At 44.4% G+C, this 26139-nt stretch overlaps 1 protein-coding gene and 1 pseudogene across 1 annotated transcript in view; both read left to right on the forward strand.

Moving 5' to 3' along the window:
• Positions 1-396: 396 nt before the first annotated feature.
• The window catches only part of e2f3 (E2F transcription factor 3), a 41418-nt gene continuing 15675 nt past the window's right edge, over positions 397-26139 (forward strand). Inside the window, exons 1-3 of the mRNA XM_052015923.1 lie at positions 397-970; positions 20464-20575; positions 25090-25309. Coding sequence (XP_051871883.1) covers positions 719-970; positions 20464-20575; positions 25090-25309 — 584 coding nt within the window. The 5' untranslated portion in view covers positions 397-718. The remainder of the gene's footprint in view (positions 971-20463; positions 20576-25089; positions 25310-26139) is intronic.
• Positions 24595-24750, forward strand: LOC127571065 (uncharacterized; annotated as a pseudogene).

Below are 26139 nucleotides of genomic sequence, written 5' to 3' on the forward strand. Positions count from 1 at the left end.
CGTGGTCAGCATAGACTCGTTGGGTCGAAGGGCCTGTATCCTTGCGTAAACAATTGATGTTAACAAATAAAACAAACAGACGGAAAAGGATTTTACCTAACAGTTTTATTTATTCAGCTAGAGTAATAATTAAAATGCATTAACAGGAGGAGGAGGTAAAGTGACTGTCATTCCCGTGCACGCAAGAGCGAGTGCAGACCGGCGACGACAGGTAAGAAGGTCAGGGGAATCTCCTGGAACGTCAAAGCGTTACGTGGCGCCATAGCAACTGGGAACTCCGCAACCAACGGGATTCCCCGCTCGAACAGCCCTCGGGCGCCGCGTTCCCACGGGCCAATGGGAAGCGGCTGAGTGGAGACGAAGTCGAAGGCAGTCGACCAATAGGAAGAGGAGGGAATGCAAATTAGGTTTGAAAAAGCCGCGGGAAATCTGAGTTTCGCGGGAGGCATTACGCGCGTAAAGTGTCTCCCTTCATTCATCGTCAGCTTCCTGGAGCCATTTTCAGAGCTTGGGGCTGTTTTCAGGACTTTTAAATCCTTCGCATCTGCCCCTCCCCGCCTTCAATATCCTGCCGTGACCAGGTCTACGGCCACTGGGGTCTGAGCCCACTTGGCACCTGGGGCTATTTTATTCTTTCCCGAGGAGGCCGACCGAATAGATTAAGAATAATCCAACGGGGAGTTGCCGAGTCTCGGAGACCGGCCCGAAGTTGCGAGACATGCGGAAAGGAATCCAGCCCGTTCCGGCCAGAGCGTCTGCTGGAGCCGGGGCGGCGCCGGAGAGGACGGCGGCGGCTGCCGGCTTGTTCAGCGCCTTGGCCGCCAACGGCAGCGCGCCGGGCAAGAGCGCCGGTGCTGGCAGCCCCGGGGTCCGGCTCTTGACGCAAACGGCGGCGGCGGAGGGCTGCTCGACTCCCCGCGGGGCGGCCGGGAGGACGGGGCTGGCGCCGGCCACACCGGGCAGGACTCCGGTAAATTTGCTGCCCGTCCCCGGGGGATAGTTGGCCTCGGGGGGGGGGGGGGGGGGGTGACACATCATCGCCCCTATGGCGGCGGCCCGCATACTTGGTTGCGAGTGGGGCCCGGGGTGGCGCTCGACCCCCGGCCGGCCGTCCATTCTGCCGGCAGGCTTCCTCCTCCCGGTGCTTTGGGTCAGGGTCGGTCGCACTCACTCACCCAACAGGCCCATCTGTTAATATCGGTGCCCTTCTGCTCCCGTCCCCCGCGGTGCCGGGGTTGCAGGCACGGGCGGGCGGGTGAGAGATCAGCAGCGGGCCGGGCGGCTCGGTGCCGCGTGTCTCCGAGGGGCCTAGCGTCTGGAACCGCTGCCAGTGCAGGCCCCGACTTCATTTCCTTCGCTGCTTTCCCCCGTTGTCAGGTTTGCACGGGCTTGGCGTTGCCATTTGAGCTCTCCTGAATCGTTCTGACGATTTATCCGAAGGATTTATTTTCTCTGGGTTGTGCCCTGACACCGACCTGTTTTTTTTATTTGTTGCCTTCAGAAGTTTACAGGGCAGGCAAAACGTGGTAGAGAGGCACAGCAATAATGGACAAAAATAATTGGGTTACCTTTTCCCCCAAACTTCTAGTAATTCCTTATTTTAAAAAGTTGTTAATTTTGCTTTGTACCTTCACTTTGCTCTGCCCTCCATCACCCCCACCTCACTTTCCACAAGTTTCATAAAAGCTCTATTTCAAAGAAATTCCAGAGAAATTATTTAGTACTGGATGTGTTTGCTGGTACATAAATGCCATTTGAATTGATGAAAGAGACTGGTTCAGGTACACCCGATTCAAACTTTCCCCTGAAACTTAGGGTATTGGGGTGGAATGTAGGGAATGATTTTCTTTACAAAGTGCCATTAGTTGGCTCTATATTAAGTGCAAACATTTCCAAGCAATGGAGTTAAGGTTGAAAGGCCAAAACGTTTTGGGGTGGTTGTTTGGGTGTTTCAATTTGAAATGTTAAGTTTTGCTCACTTAAAGTAACTTTAAATTATGTATAGTCATTCCTTCATTGCTTTAAGGTAACGAGGGGCTCTAATTAAGCATGGGGTTTTAGCTAACTGTAGCAACATTGTATTTCAATATGTCCTCTGTCTATTCTGGTTTCAAGTTTTAAATATTTATTTTGCTAACCTAATCTCAAGTGACATTATATTTTGCACTTCTGAGACAACCACTGAAGCACTGAGTACAGTTTTTCTCTCCTTTCCTAAACAAAAGATGTACTTGCCATGGAGGGAGAACAGTGAAGATTCACTAGACTAGTCCCAGGGATGGTTGGGGGGGGTGGGCTTGTCATATGAGAGATCAAGTTGATTTGATCCTCTCCTGTACAATTTAGAGGAATGAGAAGTGATCTCATTGAAATGTTAAATTTATTGAAGGGCATGGTGTACTAAGATGTTGGAAGGATGGTTTCCCCTGGCTGAGAGTCAAGGGCCAGAAGGGATCTTCTCAATATGAGGGGTGGGCCATTTAGAACTGAGAAAATAAAAAAAAAAATTCTTTACTTGGAGAATGCTGAACCTTCGGAAATCTCTAGCTTGGAGGTCTATGGAGGTTCACATTGTGTTTATTCAAAATACTGGTCAATAGATTTCTGGACCAAGGGAATCCAGGATATGGGGATGACGCTGGGACATTGTGCTGGGGTGAGTGATCAGCCGTAGTCTTAATAAATGGTGGAAAGGCCAGATCTATTATTTATGTTCTAATATTCCATTAGGTTTGGGGTTGCTTCTTTACTAATCACTAGACTTAGCAAATTATTCATGCTATGCAACTTAAATTTGTATATTGTATCATGCAATCACTCTGACTCTAGACAGTGTTCTTAATTACAACCTTTAAAGAGTAGTATTTTGATTAAGTAGTGCAGACTGTCATGTTTTTTTGGGTTGAGGTGCATTCTGAAACAGCACATGGGTTTTTCAGAAGAAAAGTGTAGTTGTGTTTATTTATCTGTACTGTCATACAGCATTCGGATACCTATATACTATGGAGAATCGTGCATGGCTGGTAGCACTACACATCAACTTGGTATTAAGATGTGGGAATTGAATAACTGAGTTCCCCTTTTGTAAGTTGCTTGCAATCTGATTAGGGTAATGTTATGTGGGGATGTCAGTTGAGTTTACTATGTAGTTATCAACTTCCTGCAGTCAGAAATGCACATGCTGATATCATTTGGCCTACTGTGGTTGTGCTTTTGGTAGCCCAATTAGAGCTGCCTAGCCCTGCAATTTTTTGTATACTTGTAAAAGAGGGGGTTGTCCATCGCATCTTAACTCCTAAAGTGGCAAGATAGTAATTTATAGCTTGAAGACATTTGGTTGTCACCTTATCTGTTAAACCTCAGGAGCAATTTGAAACTTGCTGAACCCAAAAGCAACATAGTGCAATTGCTGAGAATCTGAAGTGAGCAAACAGAAATGCTACAAAATTTGAATGCTGAGCTGCAGCTGGAGTGGAAAACAGTGACCATTCTGCATTAGAAAAAGTTATAAATTTAACTGGTTTTAAGCAAATACAGTGCCAAGTCGGGGAAAAGGAAAGAAAAACAAATGGGCCATCTGAGTGGAAGGTGCAGTAGTTAAATGACAGAAAAGATCTGAGCTTTTCTCCTTATTGTACCCTTATTTCCACTTTAGGAATTCCAAAGCGCTTTATAGCCAGTGAAGTAGTTCAGAAGTAGAATCGCTGTGGTAGCGTATCATCCAATGTGAACTGAGGTTACACAGCATCAATGTGATGATGGCAATTTGGTATGTTTTGGAACTGGGGAGAGAAATTTTACCCATGGTTTTGGAGAGAGTTTCCATGTCTTTTTTTTAACATTCTGTTCACCAAACAGCAGGTAGGACTGTAGTTAATGCCTCGTTTGAACCCTGTCAACTTTGAGAGTACTGCCTGCCCTCGTTACAGCACCAGAGCATCCTTCTAGATTCTTAGTACTTGGTTCTCTGGAGTGAACCTATCTGATCTTGAATCCACAGTCTTCTGACTTAGGCATGCATGCCACAGCTGTCAAGAAGGGGTGGTTCCGTGAATAAAAGGAAGTGGTAATTGGACAAGTAATAAAACAAGACATTGTCCTAGAATTTAAATGGCTGTTGTAAAATAATTGCTTTATGGGGAAAATAAAGGATTGTTGGTTATGATCAGTATTTGTTGAAATCATTGTCCGAAACATTGTAGTTGAATTTGTTGAGTTTAATGTTAGCAGTATTGAAGGCTCTGCACAGTGGGACAAAAAACTAAATTAGAAAATGACCAGCAGTTGAATTGCACTTGGTGTCCAAAAGGAAGGGTCCTGCAATGTAACTGGGTACTATGAGTCTGGAACAGGATGTACAATGAATAGTAAGTAAATGAAAATTCAGGTCAATTGCTGTTTTACCTGGATGGAATGCTTGGAGCCTTGGATGCTGAGAAGCAAGACTTGGTTGTGTTTTTCCTGTGTTTGTGAGAAAGTGTTATGGGAAGGCATGGTGTGTTTGGGTTGTGTGAAAAGTGGGTCATGGTTTTAGTGTTGTGTAAATGTGAAAGGAGTAGTTATAAGATGGTGTCAATGTGGTGGAGCATAATCTTGTGAATGAGACAAGTAGAATAGAACGTGATTTTACAAGGACCACTCTATGGTTCTAGAGAGGAGAATGGTTGAGGAAAAACTAATCTGCCCTGTTTTTCTTTCCTGTAAGCCATCTCTCTTCTTGTGGTAAATATCCATTCTTTTTCCTTAAAAGCTGTAGCAGCTTCTATATCAACTGTTACCAGTGTCTAAACTTTAAACTTCAATCATTCTAAGAAATATTTCCTAATATTCTTGCTGGTCTTTTTGACCATTGGCCATTGCCCATCACTCAAGTAGAGGAAATGGTCAAGGACAGGAAAAGATCGTTTAATTTCCTTGAGCTGTTCTGCTATTTGATGTCCTGGGTCATCTGTGACTTAACCCCATTGATCTCTTGATGTACTCTTGGACCCTTGATTGCAGTGCCAATTGTATAAAAGATGAATTTCTCTAGTGTGTTCCAGAACTTGAGGGAATTGAGGGAGGCAAAAGTTGCAGGATCATGGGGAAAGAACTGAGGCATGTGACTGATTGGATCACTCATGCGGAGTACCCATAGAACAGTACAGTCTTCGACCTACAATGTTGGTGCTGACATAGCTAATCCTTCCTACCTACAGAATGCCTGTGTGACTTGGTGGACCAAGGGACCGCCTTCCCTATTGTTTTGGCTCTAATACTTTGGACCTCCATTTCTGCGATTTCTCTATTTGAGAGTACTCTGCTCTGACTTCGGGATCTAAAGTGGAACTGATACTTGGTTCATCAATGTCTCTTTATAATTACTGTTGTTTCCTCTGCAGTCTATCTTGTGTCATTGGCAAACTTGTTTGCAAGTTCTTTGTAAACACGATGAATAGTTGTGGCCCGTGGATGGATCCTTGTGGGGCACCTCTGATTACATCTTGCCAATTTAAGTAGCTGCCTGTCATCTCTCCTACTTCCTGCCTTTCAATGAATTTCTTAATCTGGTGAATAATTTGCCTTCAGTTCCTTGAAGTTTAACTTCAGCTTTTTTGCGGGACTTCATCAAATGTCCTCTGATGGCCCATGTCAATAATTATTCTTTTGGATTCATTATTTCATGTACTTCAAAATATCTGCTTCAAAACCTTCAATGAGGTATTATCAACCTCTTAGTCATGACCAACTGAAAATTGTCAAGCTGCTTACATAGGATGTTCAGCACAGAATCTGTCTATTCAGCCCAAACAGTTGATATCAGTCGTTCTGCTCCACTCAAACCCCCTCTGATTTTTTTTCTCATCTACGTCTATTGCTGTAACCCTCTATTCTCCTTTGTTTATGAATTTGTTCAGTACAAATTCCTTTCCTTGCGTACATCCGTGCCATTGGTTTAAACTGTTCCCAAAGTCCTACATTCTTGGCACTCATGGGGATTTGTTGGTGACTGTCTCATTGATTGATTCCTGGTTTGCTCTTCCCTACAGTAAAAAATACTTTCTTTTGAATCCACTCTATCAAAACCTTCATAATGTTTAGGTCCTCTGTTAGGTTACCCTCAGCCTTCTGAAGTGAAGAAAGAACCAGTCATTTTAGTCACTTTGTTCTTTGCTTTTCCCCATTTTTACTTCTACTGTCAGTTATCAAAGCTGCAGCAACATATTTAATTGTTTTATTTGCCTTGGCATGCTCTTCCATGTCCAGATGCCCATTTCTGGGGAGTTCTACTCTAATTGCTCTTTTGCTTTCTTTATACTTATAAAAACCTTTAAATTCTGCAATGTTTACTTTGTTGACTTAACTTTTGCTGCAGAGTAGAATGATTTAAAATAAGAATGCAGATTTGTACTTTGTTTTAAAATGGGGAAGCCTTTGTTTTGCTTGTGCTAAATTCCACAGAGCTCTTGAGCAAGGTTTTTCAAGGAAGGATATTGACTCGCTCATCTTTGCATAGTGCAGTTCAACATTTAAATCCATCTGAAATGTTGGGCAAACTAATCAGTCCCAACAGCGCAGGGGGCCATCAGTGTGACTGGCATTGTCAAGCCTCTCTGTGCTCCCCAGAAGACAGATGAGCTTTTGATGTTAGTGAATTTGGCTTACTCCATGTCACACTCCGTCCTTCTGTGTCTATTAGGTGTCAGGCAGCCTTATTGCTGGATTTTAAGCAAGGCTTTCACAAGGCCATTGCATTGCAACACATCTTATGTACCCTTTGGGGGGGGGTGTGGAAAGGGGGGAGTTTCTGCCACAGTACTAGGCACAAAGCATAGCAAAATACTTCCAGGATGCTCCCACTGGTCTGGCACACTTTGTAGAAATGTTTTGCCAAATGGATTACATAGTTGAGTGTAAACTTTACTTTTGGGTTTGGAAATTAGATGACCCTCCACAATAGTTTTTGCTATGCCCCCATGAATACCAATTTTAATACATTCCTGGGCTATGCACCATAATTACCACCTGAGATCATTTAAAAAAGATATGCTGCAGTTTGGTGCCAGCTAATTATGTTCCACATCATTTTTGGAGAAGTTTGAATTGATAGAGAACCAGCATGGATTTGCTGAAGGTGATTTGTGTTTGACTAACCTTAGTTTTTGATGAAGTAGTTGAGAGGATTGAAGGGAATGCAGTGGATGTTTACATGGGTTTTCAGAAGGCATTTGATAAGATCTCACAAAAGACTGATCAGTAAAATGGAGGCCTGTGGAATGAAAGGGTTAGTAGTAACATGAGTAAGGCAGAAATCAGAGTAGTAATAAACAGTTGTTTTTTTCCCAGACTGTTATGTCAGATGTGGTGTGCTCCAGAGGTCACTGCCGTGACAACTTGTTTTTGATCTATGTACTTGTGATTGAGCATGAATGTGCAGGGATAACTTTCCAAATTTTGCAGGTAGTGTGAAACTTGGAAGTGTGGTTAAACAGAGGAGGACAATAATGGACAACAAGATGAAGTAGACACACTTAGCAGAAAAATTGCAGATTAAGTTCGATACAGACAATTGAAAAATGTCGTTTAGCAGTAAAAATGAGAGGCCATATAGACCAAATGGCACTGTTATAAAGGCCACGTGGGAACAGGGACCCCAGTGTGCAAGTGCGCAAGTAGAACCCGGCATGACATGGTGAAATTGGTTGCTCAGGCACATGGGAATCTGGGATTCATAAGTAGTGGCATAGAGTACAAAGTGGAAGAGTTGTGTGCAACCTGTTTGGCCACAATTGGAATAAGATATATATATTAGTCACGTGTATATCGAAACACAGTGAAATGCATCTTTTTGCGTAGTGTTCTGGGGGCAGCCCACAAGTGTCGCCATGCTTCAGGTGCCAACATAGCACGCCCACAACTTCCTAACCTGTACGTCTTTGGAATGTGGGAGAAAACCAGAGCACCTGGAGGAAACCCATGCAGACACGGGGAGAATGTACAAACTGCTTACAGTGGCAGGAATTGAACCTGGGTTGCTGGTGCTGTGAAGCGTTACACTAACCGCTACACTACCGTGCCTGCCTTTATTTGTCCAATTCTGATCACCACACTTAAGGAGGGATGTGAAACTCCTAGGGATTGGCTCCAGGGATGAGAGATTTTATTTACAAGGTTATTCTAGAGAAGCTGGGCTTGATTCTTAGAGCCGAGGTTGAGAGAGGGTGTCATGAAGCTGTACAAGGTAGGGAATGTGTTCCAATCAGCAGATGGTTCCAAGACCAGGTGGCACAGATGTAAAATTTTGTGCGAAAAGGTGCAAGATAGGAGATTTTTTTTCCTCAGTTCTGATTTGTAATTGGCTTCCTGGATGGATGGTGGAAACAGTTGATCAGTTCTTTCAAAAGGAAATTGGATAGACACTTGAGGGAGAAGAATTTGAAGGTCTATGGGGAAAGAACAGGGGAATGGAACTGATGAGAATGTTTCATTGGGACCAGCATGGCTTAATGGGCAAATGGCCTGTTCATAGTCATACAGCATAGAAACAGGCCTTTCAGCCCAACTTGTCCTTGCAGACCAAGATGCCTTTTCTGAGCTAGTACCATTTTCCTGTGTTTGGCCCACATCCCTCTAAGCTTTTCCTATCCATGTATCTGTCTGAATGTCTTTTAAACATTTCAATTGTGCCCATGTCTATCACTTCCTCTCTCAGCTTATTCCATATATCCACCAACCTCTCTGTGGGAAGAGATGCCCCTCGGGTAACTTCTGCTATGCCATAACAATTTTGATTCTTTTGCTAGTTAGTATTTGGCTGTAAAGTGAGGAGCCCAGAAATAGCCTGTGTTGTATGGCTGAACTTCTGTGCTTTTCTGCCCTGCACACCATTTTGGCTTTTTCTTGGGGGCATTCATTTGATGTTTCTCAGTGAGCTTTTCCAATCACCAAAAAATTTGTGATTTTTTTTTTTGAGCACTGCTGAGACAGCACCTTGTCCAACATTATCTGTGACAAGCTGTTGGATTTCTGATGAGGATGTTTGTAGTGACCATGTAAGTATGTAATCATGGAGTGAAATCTTCCACAGCAAAGAAAGGCTTCAGAGGTTCTTGCGATTATAAGAAGATTGGTCCCCCAATGGCTATTGAGAAGTGGAAGAACAGATATGTAAGACAGATTATGGAAAGATGCAGAAATAACAGGGTTGTCATAGTGGGGAACTTTAAATTCCCCAGTACTGAGTGGAACTTCCTTAATATAAGAAGCTTAGATGGGGTGGGATTTTTTCAGTGCATCTGAGAGGGGTTCTTGAAACAGTATGTGGAGAGTCCAACTAGAGGAGAGAACATACTGGACCTAGTTTTGGGAAATGATCCAGGCCAGGTGATGGACCTGATGGTGGGTGAACATTTTGGGAATAGTGACCACAACTCATTGTTTTAAGATAGATATGAATAAGGATAAAATTGGATCTTGCAGGTAGGTACTAAATTAGGGGAGGGCAAATTATAACAGGATATGACAGGAGCTAAGGGGGTGTTGATTGGGAACAGCTGCTGTCAGATGAGTCCATATCTGACATGTGGGAGTTATTTAGAGAACAGCTGATCAGAGTTCAGAATCGGTATGTTCTGGTAAGGAGTAAGGACAAGGATGGTAAGGTAAAGAACCTTGGATGACCTGAGAGGTCCTAAATTTAGTCAGGAAGGAAAAGGAAGCAGACGTGAGGTTGAGGAAGCTCAAATCAGAATGGGCTCTTGTGAACTATAAAGATAACAGGAAAGTACTCAAGCAGGCCATCAGAAAGACTGAAGGTGGCCATGAAATGTACTTGGTGAGCAGGATCAAGGAGAATCCTAAGGCATTTTACACGTGTTAAGAAAAAGGGGATAACTAAGGAAAGGGTAGGCCCACTCAAGGATAAAGGAGGGAATTTGTGCTTGGAGTCAGAACAAGTGGCTGAAGTACTAAATGAGTACTTTGTGTCAGTATTTACCAAGGTGAAGGATTTGGAGGATAGTGAAAGCGGAGTGGGGCATGCTAATGTGCTGGGACATTTTGAAATTGAGGAGGAGGCAGTGCTGGGTCTTCTGAAAAGCATTAAGATAGATAAGTCCCCAGGGCCTGATGGTGCATATCCCAGAATATTGAGAAAGTGTGAGCAGATTGCTGGGGTTTTGAGAAAGATCTTTGTGTCCTAACTAGCAACAGGTGAGGTCCCTTAGGACTGGAGACTAGCAAATGTCGGTCCTTTTTCAAGAAGGGAAACGGGGATAATCCAGGTAATTATAGGCCAGTGAGCCTTGTGTCAGTGGTAGGGAAGCTATTGGAGGGGATACTGAAGGATAGGATTTTTGTGCATTTGGAAAGGCATGGCCTGCTTGAGGACAGTCAATGGCTTTGTGCGGGGCAAGTCATGCCTTAGAAACTTGATTGAGTTTTTTTGAGGAGGTGACAAAGGTGCTCGAGGAGGGCAAGGCAGTGGACATTATTTACGTGGACTTTAGTAAGGCATTTGATAAGGTGCCTCATGGTAGATTGATTCAGAAGATTAAAAATGCATGCGATCCAGGGTGAATTGCAAGTTTGGATTTGGAACTGGCTTGCCCATAGAAGAGAGGGTAGTGGTGGAAGGTTGTTATTCTGGCTGGAGGTCCATGACCAGTGGTGTTCTGCAAGCATCAATGCTGGAACCTCTTGGGTAGATGGGTGGAATAGCAAGTTTGCAGATGACATCAAGATTGGTGGAGTTGTGGACAGTGTAAAGGACTATCAAAGAAAACAGCAAGATATAGATCAGTTACAGATGTGGGGCAGAGAAGTGGCAGATGGAGTTTAATCTGGGCAATTGAGGTGTTGCACTTTGTGAGGTCAAATGAAAGGAGAACATATAGTCAGTGGTAGGCCTATTAATAGCATTGAAATACAGAGGGATCTTGGGGTCTAATTCCATAGTTCACTGAAAGTGGCTATGCAACTGGAGAAGGTGGTAAAGAAGGCTTATGACATGCTTGCTTCATTGGGAAGGGTTTTGAGTATAAGAGTAAGGAAGTCAAGTTGATGCTATATAAAACTTTAGTCAGATTGCACTTGGAGTATTGTATGAAGTTTGAGTCAGCCCATTGTAGGAAGGATTTGAAAACTGGAAAGGGTGCAGAAGAGGTTCACTAGGATGCTGCCTGGATTAGAGGGTATGAGCTACAAGGAAAGGTTGGACAAACTTGGGTTGCTCTCCCTGGAGTGTCAAAGCAGAGGGGAGACCTGAGAGGTTTTTAATATTATGAGAGGCATAGATTGGGTAGACAGTCAGAATTTTTTTTTCTCAGGGTAAAAACTTAAAACACCAGAGGACGTGCTTTTAAGGTTAGAGATGAGGAAACTTAGGTGACATGAGGGGAAAGTTTTTTTTTTATGCAGAGAGTGGTAGGTGCCTGGAATGGGTTACCAGGTATATTTGTGGAAGCAGGCAGTTTGGTGGAGTTTGAGGCTTTTGGAATATGAAGGGAATAGAGGGATATGGATGTTAGACAGAACGAGGAGGACGACATTTAGTAGAAATTGGCATCCAGGTCAGCATAACATGGGCTGAATGGCCTGTCCAGTTCTATACTATTCTGCCTTAAGAACTTAAGGGCAAGATTATTCACACAATGGTGGATACATGGAACAAGCTGCCAGAAAAGGTGCTAAGGGCAGGCTTGTTTAAAATGCATTTGGGCAGGTACATGGATAGAAAAGGAATAGAGGGATATGGGCCAAATGCAGGGAAAGGGGATTGGCGTAGATGGGCATCTTGGTTGGCATGGACAAATCGAGCTGAAGGGCCTGTTTCTGTGCTGAATGACAATAATATGCTTTGTATTCACCCCTTTGCTTTTAGGTCCACTTTTGCTCACCTTTTTCAAAGCCCTCATTGTGTTTGATCTTAGTGGTTGCAGCCTTTCAGTTCTGGTAATATCCTTGTATATTTTGTCTATTGCTTTAGTATCCCTTTCCCAAAGAAAACTGAACTGCCCACAGTACTCCCAAATATGGTTTAACCAATCCTCAAGATTTAGCATTGCACTTTGGTTTGGGTTTCTATTCTTCCAGCAATGTTTACCTTGAGCAGTCCCTCTGGATTAAGGATGACTGACTCCCACTCTAGTTTATAGGTTCTGAGGTGGCTAATGATGCCAGTGTGTGTGATCTGCAGACTCTTTCATAGATGGGACTGGAGGTGCTCTGTGGGTTGGGTGGGTGGATGTGATGTAATCCTTTCATTGCATGTGGTGGTCACCTTTGTACTCCCAATTCATGGATGATAGGTTCTCAATACTGTCCTGATTGCACTCTCTCCATTTGGAGAGATCATGGGCCAGAAGATACTCAAGGGTGAATTATAGCATATCTTTCATTGTTTTCCTTTGGGGTTGAGGGGGGGTTTGGTGGAAATGGGAATGAGTATTTAGGGAGTCTGGTGTCAGGCATATGAATTGCATGGCCTGCCCAATGCAACTGACTGGTGACATTGACCTGGCAGAGGATATTGATATTTGGGCTATTGGAGTGAATTTGAAGTATTTTGCGTTAGTATTTTTCTAATGTGTTTGAGTGCCTGTGGTAGGATATAAAAGGGCAGGGGTAACTTTACTGTTTGCATATTTTATGACCACATCTTGTGTGGCTACTTGTAGAAATTCATGAATCTATTTATTTTGTAATATCTTTACCCTGCAAATCTTTGATCAGGTTTGCTTTTCATCTGTCTAAGGCACTCCTGAGTTGTGTCCCTACAAGATGCACTTCATTAAATGTTGTAATTTTGTTTGCTGAGATCCATGGGGGAAAGAAAGGACTTGAATTTAAATTGAATGTTTCTTGAATTCTGGATGCCTCACAACTTGTTAAATTCTTTGAGTAAAGCTATTTTTGTAATTTGGTGAAATGTGGTTGACTGTTGGTGCACTGTGACATGTGCATTAACAGACTACAATGTTGAACAACGCATTCTGTCAGTACACCACCTTTCTTGGGCCTTAGTTAAACACTGTCTAGTTTAAGTAGATGTTGAAACATTGGAGGTCCATGACATTGGGTTGGATTGTTCTAGATCTGGTGCTGAACATGATACCAACCCACTTAACTGTTCTGGATGTGGAGGGCTGGTTGAGCTGACCCTTTACCCAAGAGATGTCCCGTGAGATAGAATGCGCTTTCCACTTGAGTCAGCCTTGACCCCAGTATGCCCTGGTGTGCTTTGTCAGTCTGCTGCTGCCAAAAGCTTTGGGGTTATTTTAAAGTCTACCATGGAAACTTTTAAAGAATGTTCGGATTTTGAATTCAATTACTTACGTTAAAAGCTTAAGATATCTTGAAATGGGAAGCAATTAAACATTTTTGAGTAGAATTTATAAACCACTTCCCTTCTGTTTCCTGTTTTCAAAGGGTTGTAGGCCCCATCCAAACAAATGAGGTGGCTCTACATATGCCAGCCCTCCCCTTTGCTCTGCTTTGTCACTGGATTCCACTGGATCCAGTGGTGGAGCAAGAAATTGGAAGCACTGACATTTGACATGTTTCTGAATTCCAGGAGCAGCAGATAGCTGGCAGTTCCCTGTAGACCCATCAGCAAAGCATGATGGACTTGTTAATTCCCAGTTTAAAACATTTCCTTTTTCCTGGATGATTTTAGGGAGCTGGGTGTTCTTGGGAAGTTGTGAACTCTGGAGGGAATTAATTGAGTTTTATACGATGATGAAGAGTTGCCTTTCAGAATTTTCCAATTAAATGAGCAGGGTTAGAACATGATCTCTCCAATGCTTGTAAAGGGAGAAAGATGTTGGGAAGTGGTCCCTTTATCCCACAGAATAGCAGAACAAGAATCAATAGGGCCTTGCTGTTGTATCTGAATCACACATTTGTCAAATGGTTATTTAAGTGATGACCTTGGATCAGATTTGCAGCAGGACTGTTCCTCTTCAGAAAATGCAGTGGAATTGTCTGTCCATTGGGCTTAATGTTGGAGTTGAGACGAGGCTGCTTCCTTGCAAGGAGTAGATCCTTTGAAGCTGAAGGATATTTTGCAGGCTGCAGGCACAATGTTGGTTTATGAGAAAAGCATGAACAGTGTAGATAACACAAGCAATGGAACTTGGGCAAAGAATTCTGTAAACAGCACAGAGGAAATAAGGCAGTGCCATTTAGAGAGATGCAGCTGGTTTGGTTGCTACTGATTACTTGCACTTGTAGTTGGACGCAGTGTGTTTCCAAAGAAAAACTCTGAGACGAGGAGGTTGAATTCAAAACGCACTTTACTCACTCAGACAAAACACGCGTGCCGAAGTACCCGAGAGCCTCTCCGGGCCCATGTGGGGCGGACGTGATGTAAGGTTCCTGCCGGAAGGCCCGCCCCACGGTTCATTCAAGACATGCTCCTGCACGTCCACCCGCGGCCGCTGATGGCGGTTCGAGTCCCATGTGTACAGGCTGCTACACTGCCCCCCACCCCCAAGAAATGTCCATTGGGGGTGCGCCCCCCCCCCCCCCCCAGTCTGTGTCCCACTTGGGTGGCCTGCCTTGCCGGTGCGGTGCGGGTACCCTCACCGGTTGCTCAATGTCCAAATGTGCCGGTTTGAGGCAGTCCACTGTAAAAGTCTCCTCATGGCCACCCACCTCCACGACACACACATACCCATTGTGCTGGATCACCTTGAAGGGTCCTTTGTATGGCCGCTGTAGGGGTGACTTGTGCATGCCCCTGCGAATGGAGACTTTCTCGCAATCCTGGAGGTCCTTGGGGATAAAGGATGGTGTCGTGCCGTGCCTGGAGGTCGGAACCGGTGCCAGGGTCCCTACCTTGTCCCACAGCCTCGTCAGCACCTCTGCTGGCGTCTCTGCTGGACCTTGGGCCTCTGGCATGAACTTGCCTGGGACCATCAGGGGGGTGCTGTAGACCAACTCTGCCGAGGAGGTGCCCAGGTCCTCCTTGGGGGGGGCCATGCGGATGCCCAGTAAGACCCAGGGGAGCTCATCTGTCCAGTTGGGGCCCCAGAGGCGCTCCATCAGGGCCGACTTGAGATGCCTGTGGAACCACTCGACCAAACCGTTGGACTGGGGATGGTACGCTGTGGTGTGATGTAGCTGGGTGCCCAGGAGCTGCGCCAGCACTGTCTACAAACCTGACGTGAACTGTGCTCCTCTGTCGGAGGTGATGTCCGCTGGGAGTCCGAACCTGGCGATCCAGTTTGCGATGAGCGTCCTGGCGCAGGATTTGGTGGACGTGTCTGCTAGCAGCATGGCCTCCGGCCAACTGGTGAACCTGTCGACCACGGTAAAGATATACCTGGCGCCCCGGGAGACAGGCAGGGGGCCGACGATGTCCACGTGGATGTGCTGAAACCTCCCGAGTGTCGGCTGGAACTGCTGGAGGACGGCCTTCACATGCCGCTGGACTTTGGCGGTCTGGCAGTGTACGCAAGTCCTGGCCCAGTGCCCGACCTGCTTGTGCAAACTGTGCCAGACTAATTTGTCTGCTACCAATTTGATGGACGCCTGGATGGATGGGTGGGCCAGGCCATGTAGCGTGTTGAACACCTGGTGCCTCCATGCTGCTGGTACCACGGGCTGGGGTTTGACGGTAGACGTGTCGCACAGGAGCCGAGCCGCTGTCAGTCCGACAGGGACGTCCTCCAACTGGAGTCCCGAAATGGCGGTGCGTTAAGCTGGGATCTCGGTATCCACCTGTTGCGCCTCCGCCAGCGCCGTGTAGTCGATCCCTGGGGATGAGATGGTCGCTGAGTGAATGTGGGGTGGGACAGCGTGTCGGCGACCATGTTCTTCCCTGCGATGTAGCGGATGTCTGTGGTGAACTCTGAAATAAAGAAGAGGTGCCTCTGCTGCTGAGCTGACCATGGGTCCGATACCTTTGCAAGGGCGAAGGTGAGGGGCTTGTGGTCTTTATACACAGTGAAATCCCTTCCTTTGAGGAAATACCGGAAATGCCGGATAGCCAGGTAGAGCACTAACAACTCTGTCGAAAGCGCTGTACTTAACCTCCGCCAGTCACAGGTGTCGGCTGAAAAAAGGCGAGTGGTCGCCACTGGCCCTCGACAAGCTGCTCCAGGACTCCACCGACTGCCGTGTCGGGAGCGTCGACTGTGAGTGCTGTGGATGCGTCGACTCTCGGGTGTACCAGGAGGGTCGCCTTCGCCAGTGCCTCTTTGGCCCGCTCGAAAGCCTCTGTGGACTCTACGTCCCATGCCACCTCTTTGGCCTTGCCGGCCATTAGACCGAGCAAGAACCTCATGATGTGTGCTGCCGCTGGCACGAAATGATGGTAGAAGTTTACCATCCCCACGAATTCCTGCAGGCCCTTGACTGTGCTGGGTTTGGGGAACTGGTGGATGGCCTGGACCTTGTCCGGCAGAGGGGCAGCTCCATGTCGATTGACACTGTGGTCCAAGAAGTCGATCTCCGTCTGCCCGAACTCGCACTTCGCCGGGTTGATTACCAGTCTGTGGTTGATCAGGCATTGGCAGAGTTGGCACAAATGTGCCACGTGCTCTTGGTGTGACTTGCTGGCCACCAGGATATCGTCTAAGTAGATGAAGATGGAAATCAGGCCTCACCCCACCGAGTCCATGAGCCTCTGGAAAGCCTGGGCGGCGTTCTTGAGGTTGAAAGGCATCCTCAGGAATTCGAACATCCCGAAGGGGGTGATGAGGGTTGTCTTGGGCACATCGGGGTGCACAGGGATCTGATGGTACCCCGGACCAGATCAATTTTTGAAAAGATGGTCACCCTGTGTAGGTTCGCTGTGAAATCCTGGATGTGAGGCACTGGGTATTGGTTGGTGTTCATAGCATCATTGAGCCTTCTGTAGTCCCCACAGGGCCTCCAACCCCCTGTGGACTTGGGCCCACGTGCAGTGGGGATGCCCATAGGCTGTCCCGAGCGACAGATAATCCCCATCTCCTCCATCTTACGGAACTCCTCCTTGGTGAGGTGGAGCTTGTCAGGTGGGAGCCTACGGACTCGGGCGTGCAGCGGTGGTCCTTGTGTGGGAATGTGGTGCTGCACACTGTGCTTGGGATTGGTTGTGGAGAACTGCGGGGTGATGATAGGGGAAATCTGCCAGCACCCTGGTGAACTCGTCATCCGAGAGTGTGACAGAGTCCAGGTGGAGGGCCGGTAGCTGGGCTTCCCTGAGGTGGAAGGTCTGGAACGTCTCGGCGTGGACCAAACACCAGCCCTTCAGGTCGACCAGAAGACAGTTGGCCCATAGGAAATCTGCCCCCAGTAACAGCCGTGATACCGCTGCCACCATGAAGGTCCAAGTGAAACGGCTGGGCCCGAAATGCAGTGGGATGGTTCGCGAGCTGTACATTCAGGTAGTGGTGCCGTTTGCAGCGGTGAGATCGGGACCTGGGGCGGCATTACAGGTGTCCATGTTGGAGGGGGGAAGAATGCTGATTTCGGCCCTGGTGTCTACCAGGAAACGTCGCCTGGAATGTTGGTCCCAGAGGAATAGGAGGCTGTTGTGATGGCCAGCCGTCGAAGCCACTAGCAACGGCCGGCCCTGGTGTTTCCCGGGAAGGCACGTGGTGGGCGGCAGCAGTGCGTGTTTGAACCCCATCTCTGGTGATTAAAAACACCAGTGGTCTGAACTCTCGTCCTTGTCCCCTGTGGGTCTCAGCAGCTTCGGTTGTGGGGCCTTGGCCTTGGGCTGCGTGGTCGTGGTTAGGCAGATGGAGGCCGCTCCCCGCTGTTTATTCTGCCACAGAATGTCCGCCCTGGCCGTGAGCCTGCGTGGGTCGGTGAAATCTTCAGCCACGAGGAGGAGGTGAATGTCCTCTGGCAGTTGCTCGAGGAACAACTGTTCAAATAGAAGGCATGGCTTATGGCCGTCCATGAGCACCAGCATATCGTTCATCAGCACGGATGGCTTGCGGTCACCCAGGCCGTCCATGTGCAGGAGCCGCGCGGCTTGCTCGCTGTGGGAGAGTCAAAGTATGGATTAGGAGCGCCTTGATTTTAGTGTACCTGTCCTCCGTTGGCTGGTGCAGGAAATCGATAGTCCGGCCTGCTGTGTCCTGGTCGAGCCCGCTGACCACATTGTAGTACCGTGTGGCGTCGGCTGTAATGTCTGAGACTGAACTGGGCCTCAGCCTGCTCGAACTAAACGTAGGGCTGAGCAGCCCAGAAAGTCGGGAGCTTGAGCGAGACTGCGTTGTGCGAGTCGTCGGAATGCATGTCGCGGGTTCCAGATGCCGTCTGGAAGCTTCAGGGTCACCAAATGTAGCCGGATGCAGTGCGTTTCCCATAGGAAAAACTCTTGAGACGAGGAGGTTGAATTCAAAACACACTTTACTCACTCGGACAAAACGCACGTGTGCCAAAGTACCCGAGAGCCTCTCCGGGCCCACGTGGGGCGGACGTGATGTAAGGTTTCCTGCCGGAAGGCCCCACCCGTGGTTCGTTCATGACCCGCTCCCACGCGTCCGCCCGCGGCTGCCGATGGGTAGTTTGAGTCCTGTGTGTATGGGTCGCTACACAAAAGTTAAATGCATTTGCAGTTCTCACTGTTTTTGAATGTTAATTGCTAGGTTATTTCTTTGAAATTGGCAACAATGTATTTCAATTTTCATTAATTTAATTCAGCTGAATCAATCTGAAGGCTGAAAGTTTGAGCTTAGTGGGCAAGGAGCTTTTGTGTCCTACTGGGGTATAGCAACCTGCTTGGTCGTGGTTGCTGCTATACTGTAATGCAAGCTAAATGTATTGGAGAATGAAATGTCTTCGGAAGCAGAGGTCTGCTATCATTCAGCAATCTGAATAACCACTCCTACTAGTGCTCATTTTTCAGCCTTTAATGTAGTTTCACCAGAGATATTAAACTTGGGTGTTGGAATAGTGATCAAGGTCAGAAAGATCCTGCTGTGAATGGGCTTGCTGATCATTTGGGGTGGTGATGGTCACATGTTGGGAGATTGTCCCAGTACAATGTAGCATTAATTACTGTTCTGAGGTGTGAGCTTGTTTGTGATAGGAGAAATTAGTTTTTCTTTTTGTTCTTCCTGTTAGTCAGACATAGGTTTTAAAGAGAATTGTGGAGAGGTATACAGAGTGGGCAGCTGGAGGTACAGCCTGTAGTGCTAGAGCAATAAAGGTAGGGGTTTTCAAGTGGCTAGAATTGGAAGAATCCAAAGATTGTGTATGGTAGGTCTAGAGGAGGTTGGAGTTGATGAACAGGACAAACAGATTTTAAAAACTGGAGATGGATTGATTACTGTTGTACTTAACATGACGGGTTAGCTTCTTTTCAAGTGGTCATATGGCAAATGTTGAACAGTCCATTATCAACTTAATTTATTCAGAGATATAAGTGATCATATCATGCAGGCAGAGGAGAAATTTTCAGCTGATTAATTCCTAGAAAGTTTCATTTACTGTTGAAATGTTCCAGGCCTGAAAAGTTAACTTTTTCTTTTCACAGATGCTGTTTGACCCAAGTTTTTTTTCAGGATTTTCTGTTTTTTTTAATTGCAGTTATTCATTTGATGTTTAGGGTTGGGATCTTGAAACCTTGCAATTCCTTGACACTCAGTAGTTTCAGTTATGCTGGCACCTGGAGAGCAGACATTTCTGTATGGTTCTCATTTTCCTCCTTATTTTACCCTGTCATTTAACCTCCATGTTCCTTCACTTCCAAGCCCCTGTTTAAGAGTTTTGTTTTGCCATGTTATTTGTATTGCTATTATATTTTAATTACAAAATTTGATTATATTCAAAAGTTAAGTGGCTGGTTTAAAATTGGCTGAAATGATTCTAAGAGTTGAGATCTTGTCAGTAATTATTCTCATCGTTTTACTTGCAGATTAAGATGTTTATGGTTAATGAGGATAAACCTAGATATTGTAGATCTGAACTTGACAGTATGTTCATTGTAGGTGAAGAAGTGCAAAGTTGAATTGGTGATTTACTTAGTTTTCGATATTAATCCAAGTTGGGCTGTGGGTGAGTTTACAGACCATCTGCATTGGTTGTTGGTGCACACCAGTTCATGCAAGTTTAACTCTACCTTGCTTTGTAGCCTTATTGTTTGAACTCTAATTCTCAAATTGTAACCCACATATTAACCATTATAGGGGTTTGAGTTGGTTTATTTAGTTTTGAGAACCTGCCATTAAGCTTGAATTTATCCTATTGCTTTGAGGGCCAACTTTGTAGGGTCTTAGTGAGTTTCATTTTGTTCCTGATGTCATTTTACATCCTTTGTTTTGCTGTCTCATATTTATCTTTTGTATAATTATTCCACAACTGAAGCATAAAGTAACCAGCATCAGCTCTGTTGTCTCCACTTGTTTAATTTATTCTCTTCATCAACAGTGCTTTTCCCGCTAGACTGGTGCACTGAGTTACCAAATCTGTTTATGCGAACATTAGATTATGAATGCAAAATGTGTTGTTTGGATGGATGATAGTTTGCTTTTCATTGCACAGGCAAAGAGAAGATTGGAATTAGATGAAAGTGATCATCAGTACCTGGCTACTGATATATGTACTCCAAAAGGAAAAGGAAGGGGTACAATGAGAAGCCCCAGTAGTCCAAGAAGTAAGTGGAATCCAGTTGTACCTTGTGTATTCATGCTGGGGATAAATACATAGAACAACTTTGTTGCATTGAATTTCGGGGTCAACTTTTTTGGTTATAGGAGTTTCCTGGGAAAAGAGCATAAGATGCAGTATTAAACTAACTAGATAACTCTGCAATTAGTGGCATAGAGCAATACAGCACGGATACAGGCTCATTGGCCCAATGAGTCCATGCCGACCATGGTGCCCATTAACTTGCTATAAACTTAATGTCAGCTATGAGCAGGATACTGGCAGATTTCCTGTTTTCACCTTTTTATTCTGCTAATTTTTCAATGTTTTTGTGTCAAACAAATTTCAGTTTTTCATCTTCTGCTTGCTTTCGTTTAAATATCAGGCAGCAATAAGAATTAAGTTACTAAAATTAGGTGATTGAGTTTCTTGTCCAGCAGTTTAAAAAGTTCAAACTTATTTAGCTTGCTCTTCTGGTATGTTTTGAGCTATTAAAAAATATTGTTTTGGCCAGGGTTCAGTGTTGTTTGCTGATCTCAATAGCAGGGAATGTCACTGACTCCCGATAAATTATTTATGTATTCAAATGCAATTTTAATTTTGGCCTGCTGAAAATGAGTTAGTTGAAATCAGTTTAAATTTTTCTATATGCTGATCATGTACTTGAGCATATAACATGAATTATAGGTTGGAAATGTGTATTCATGTTTAATTTATTTTCTTATGACACAGATCACTCAGCCCATCCAATCTATACTGGCTCACAGAGCAATCTCACCAATCTCATAGCCTCATCAATTTCCCTGCAACCTGTTCTGTCTCTCATTTCTATTAACTTGCAGCCAGGAGAACATTGCTGCATCTATCCTGCTGGGTGCCATAAGAATTTTGCATGATTAAATGAGACCACCTCTCCCCCGAGAGAGTGCAGACCGTCTGCTTAGTCTTTTCTTGGGAGGGCTGACCAGACCAGTACATGATATTCCAGCTCTGCTCTCACCAACTCCCTGTGTTATTACAGTGAAATGTTTTTACTCTTGCACTCAAATCTTCCAGCAGTAAAGGCCAATATATCACAAAAACAAAAAATGCTGCAAGTACTCAGCAGGTCAGGCGGCATCTGTGCGAAGAAAAACAGTTAACATTTCATACTGAAGTCCTTTTGTCAAAAGTTCTGATGAAAGATTTTTGATCTAAATGTTAACTGTTTCTCTTTTCCACAGATGTTGTCTGACTTGGAGTAATTCCAGCATTTCTGCTTCTTGATATTTTCAGCAGTTTATTTAATTTTAAAACTTAAAACTTTATTTATTCAGCACGGTAACAGGCCCTTCTGGCTCAACAAGCCCGCGCTGCCCAATTACACCCATGTTAACTGATCTTTGGAATGTGGGAGGAAATCAGACCACCCAGAGGAAACCCACACAGGCGCGGGGAGAATGTACAATCTCCTTACGGACAGTGGGAATCGAACCCTGATCACTGGTGCTGTAATAGTGTTATGCTAACTGCTATGCTACTGTGCCGCCCTAATTTTCCAGACCAATATTTAGTTTGCCTTCCTAATTACAGTATCTGTAGGCTAACTCTTGGTTATTTGCGGACATGGACGTCCAAGTCCCTTTCAACACCTTTAAATCTCTTGTCATTAAAAAAAAAGCCTGGTTTTCTCAACTGTTATGTAAAGCAGATAATCTTGCATTTTTCTGCATTATATTCTATCTGGCATGTCTGCATTTCATTCATTCAGCCTGTCTATAGCCTCCTGAAGGAATGCAGCTGCCTCATAACTTGCCACTGCTGCACAGCTTTAGCCTCAGCAAACTTGGGTATTTTGCACTTGGTCCTCTAATCTAAATTATTGTTATAGATTGTGAACGGCTGAGGCCTCAACTCTGATCCCTGTGCCATCCAATCTGAAAATGACACTTTTTTTTTCTTATTGTTTTCTACCTGTTAACCAATCGATATTATGGTATGTTCCCATGCTCTTTAATTTTGTGTAATAACTTCTTATTTTAGGCCTTCTGAAGGTCTGTGAGTCGTATCCACTGTTCCTTTTGTTTATCCTGCTAGTTATAACCTCCAGAAAAATATCTAATGCACTTGTCAAATACTATTTCCTGTTCACAATTCCATCTTGACTTTGCCCAATCCTCTGATTATATTGGTGTTATGTGCAAAGATATTACGTAGTGATTCACTTTGTATGTAAGTGACTGGCTATTGGTATGCACGTTTAGAATTGTTTTATATCGTATTTTATAGTAATTAATCCAGTTGAAAATGTTGGTAACCTAGTGTTGAAGCTGATCATGTTTATCCTTTAAGGATGAAATTGCAAATAGGGTATATATCTCCTGGGAGATCTGTCCCTGGAGGAAAGAGGCAAACTTGGTGGAAATGGTGAGACATTGCACCTGTGTTAATGTGTTTTTGAGAAAGTGGGGTTGTTTTTTGGGGCAATGATCCAGTCTGGCATCTAGGTTTCTTGTTTGTTAGTTGCCTCTTGAAACCTCATCCAGAATTTCATGTCCACTATTGTCTTGTTAATTCATTTTCAGTGTTACCAAATGTAGAAATAGTCTTGTCCTTGCAAATTGGATGATAAGACATGTTGAGGTTTGCTGATGTGCTTCAAGTTGCCTCCATTTTGTTTTTCTTAATGAAGTCTTGTTATCATTTCCCTTGCTGGTTATATATTATGAGCTTTGAATCAAATCTAGACTTTATATCATCCACCCAAAGCCAGATCACTTAGCAAATGTGAAGTAGAACACTGACCCCTAGGGGTCAGTGTTCTACTGACCCCCTAGTATTCTTTGATACCGGGTTTTGACTGGGAACAGCGATCATCCCTTTGCCTGCACTGATGCTGTTCAACCTGCTGAGTTCTTCCAGCAGCTTTTTTTGTTCCAGATTCCGGTATCTTCTGTCTATTCTGTCTCCATTCTGTCTGTTACCAGTGCTTCTTAATTACATGAGTTTCTGCTTTACTAATGTCTATAATCAAATTCCTTTTGCAAGTCCACATGCAACATCAATTGCACTGCCAAATAAAAATAAAACAAAATGAAGATGCTGGAAATCTGAAATACACAGAAAAAGCACAAGTATCTGCAGAAAAGGAAAATAGTGTTATTTCACACTAGATGAGAGAAACTGAAGTTAGCTCAAGGTGCAGAGAGGTTGGGGGAGGGAAGATGGGACTAAAGGGATATCTGTGGTAGTGCAAACAGAGAACCTAAACCAGGAGAAGTGCAGCAGAATGGCCAACTCTTATACTGTATAGACAGAGCAAGTTACCTGAAGTTGGACAGTTCAACATCAAGTCTGGAAAGCTGCAAAGGAAGATAGTGATGTGTCTGCAGCTTGTGTTAGGCCTCATTATAACAGTGCAACAGGCCACTAGTCAGAATGGGACTGGGATAGAGAGTTACAGTGGCAGGCATTAGGAGCTTTGTATTGCTCCAAAGATACTGGTTCAATTTTTTCTCTCTCCATAAGCATAGCCTATACCTTTTTTGGTGTGGCTCTGTGAAACCGGGTGCTCTGGTTTCCTCCCACATTGCAGAGACGTACGGGTAGGTTAATTTGGGTTTAAAATGGGCAGCGCGGACTCGTTGGGCCAGAAGGGCCTGTTACCACGCTGTAAATAAAATAAGATTTGACACACCAGGATGGTCCTAGTACATCCTGAGCTCAGAACCCATAAACTTTTCATGCCATTATATGGATGTTTAATTGAGATTGGGCCTAATGTGTTTATATAGCCTGATGCTAAAATCAAATATTGCCAGTTGGTATGCTCAATTTTGAGGGTGAATAACAGCAAATAAAAATGCTTCTGATATGCTAGATTGGAGTTAAAGTACCTTGTTGTCAAGGAGAAAACCTAGGAGCTCCTATGCTTTGGTGCTACCTTGTTTGCAAGAGTCGAAATATTTCCATTTTTAAATACTGACCTCTTGCATTCTACTAATTTGGAAAAGGTCTGGCTCTGAAATCTTAAGTAACAGTGGAAAAATCACTTCTTGGCCTTTTGGCTAAGATCAAGTATAGTATGTGTAATTATGGATGAATGGTCAATTTTATGATGGTTTAGATTTTTCTTGCCTCTTAGAAAACTTTACCCAGAAATGTATTGATTTTCAAATCTTCCAATTAAGATTTCTTCTTTGATAGTCGGCATCCATTAGGGAGCCATAATTTTTCTACACCACCCAAATGAACCTGTATCCTTGCAGGCAATTTAGGCATTATTTTACTAAGAGCATTATCTCAATGATTTTTGTTTCATTAGTGTTTATAACCCTTTGCTTCTAGTCCAGTGTATAAGGATTTTGAGGCAAGTTAATATAAAAGTTGGGAATTGGAGATTGCTATGTAATAGGGACCTTGTTGCTGTTGGAATACAGTTGGATCAGCACTTAATCTCAAAAGTTTGAGAGCAGCAATTTTTAAGTTTGAATTTCATATGATCCATGTCAGTGACAGTTTACAATTCCTTCCACAACACAGCTCCCAGGTCCCCATCAGAGAAGACTCGCTACAACACTTCTCTGGTTCCCCTCACGAAGAACGTCATTCAGCTCTTGGGTCAATCCCCAGACGGCGTGTTGGATTTGAACAGAGCTGCAGAGGTCTTGAATGTGCCAAAGCGAAGAATCTACGACATTACTAATGTGTTGGAGGGTATTCATCTCATTGAAAAGAAATCCAAAAATAACGTTCAGTGGATGTAAGTTGTGTGTTTTTAAATTTCTGTTGTCGCACAATTTTGTTTGCAACCTGGATGTTTGCAGTGACTGAAGTCGAACTTCATATTATTGCAATGGAATGACTCAATGCCTGGTTATAACTGGGGTGATGACATTCTGTCTTGCTTTTATTCTTTCATGTTACCAAACTCTTTAAATATTCACTTCCTCATAGGATGTGGCCATTATTGACATTTTCTGTCCATTCTTTACTCCTGAACTGAGGAGGCACTTAAGAGTCAACCACACTGTCCGGGCATGGACTCCCTTGAAGGTCTCCCAGGATAAGGGTGGCAGAGTTCCTTCTCTGCAGGGCATTGGTTTTCAGGGTGATTTAGTGATTGTATTTGTTTTAAGTTCCAGATTCATTTACAAGACTTTGCTTTCCATCACTTTAAGTTCCCCAAATGCTAGAGTGGGATTTTAACTGGTGTTTGCTGCTCGGTGGTCCAGTAACTTGACCATTAATGCTTGAATAGTTTTTGTGTTCCAGTGTGTTGGTTAGGGCACTGAAACTTGAATCGTTGTGCATTAAGCAATCAATTTTTATCAATTTTCCTTCCAATGTCTTTGCAAATGTATTTTTCCTTCGAACAAAGAATAATCTTCTCCTTTCACAATGCAGGGTGCCCTGGGCATTCTTGATGCAAATCATGCACCTTCCTGTTTCTTCACTTTTCAGTACCTGGTTAAAGTCACTATATCCTTTCACATCATAGGTCAAAAGGAATATAAAATTTGTTTGTATTGTTAACCTTGTGGCTGTGTAATGCCTCTTTCTTAGTCTTTAGGATGATTGAGTGCACAGTTG

This window comes from Pristis pectinata, chromosome 5, assembly GCF_009764475.1.
Source record: "Pristis pectinata isolate sPriPec2 chromosome 5, sPriPec2.1.pri, whole genome shotgun sequence".
NCBI lineage: Eukaryota > Metazoa > Chordata > Chondrichthyes > Rhinopristiformes > Pristidae > Pristis > Pristis pectinata.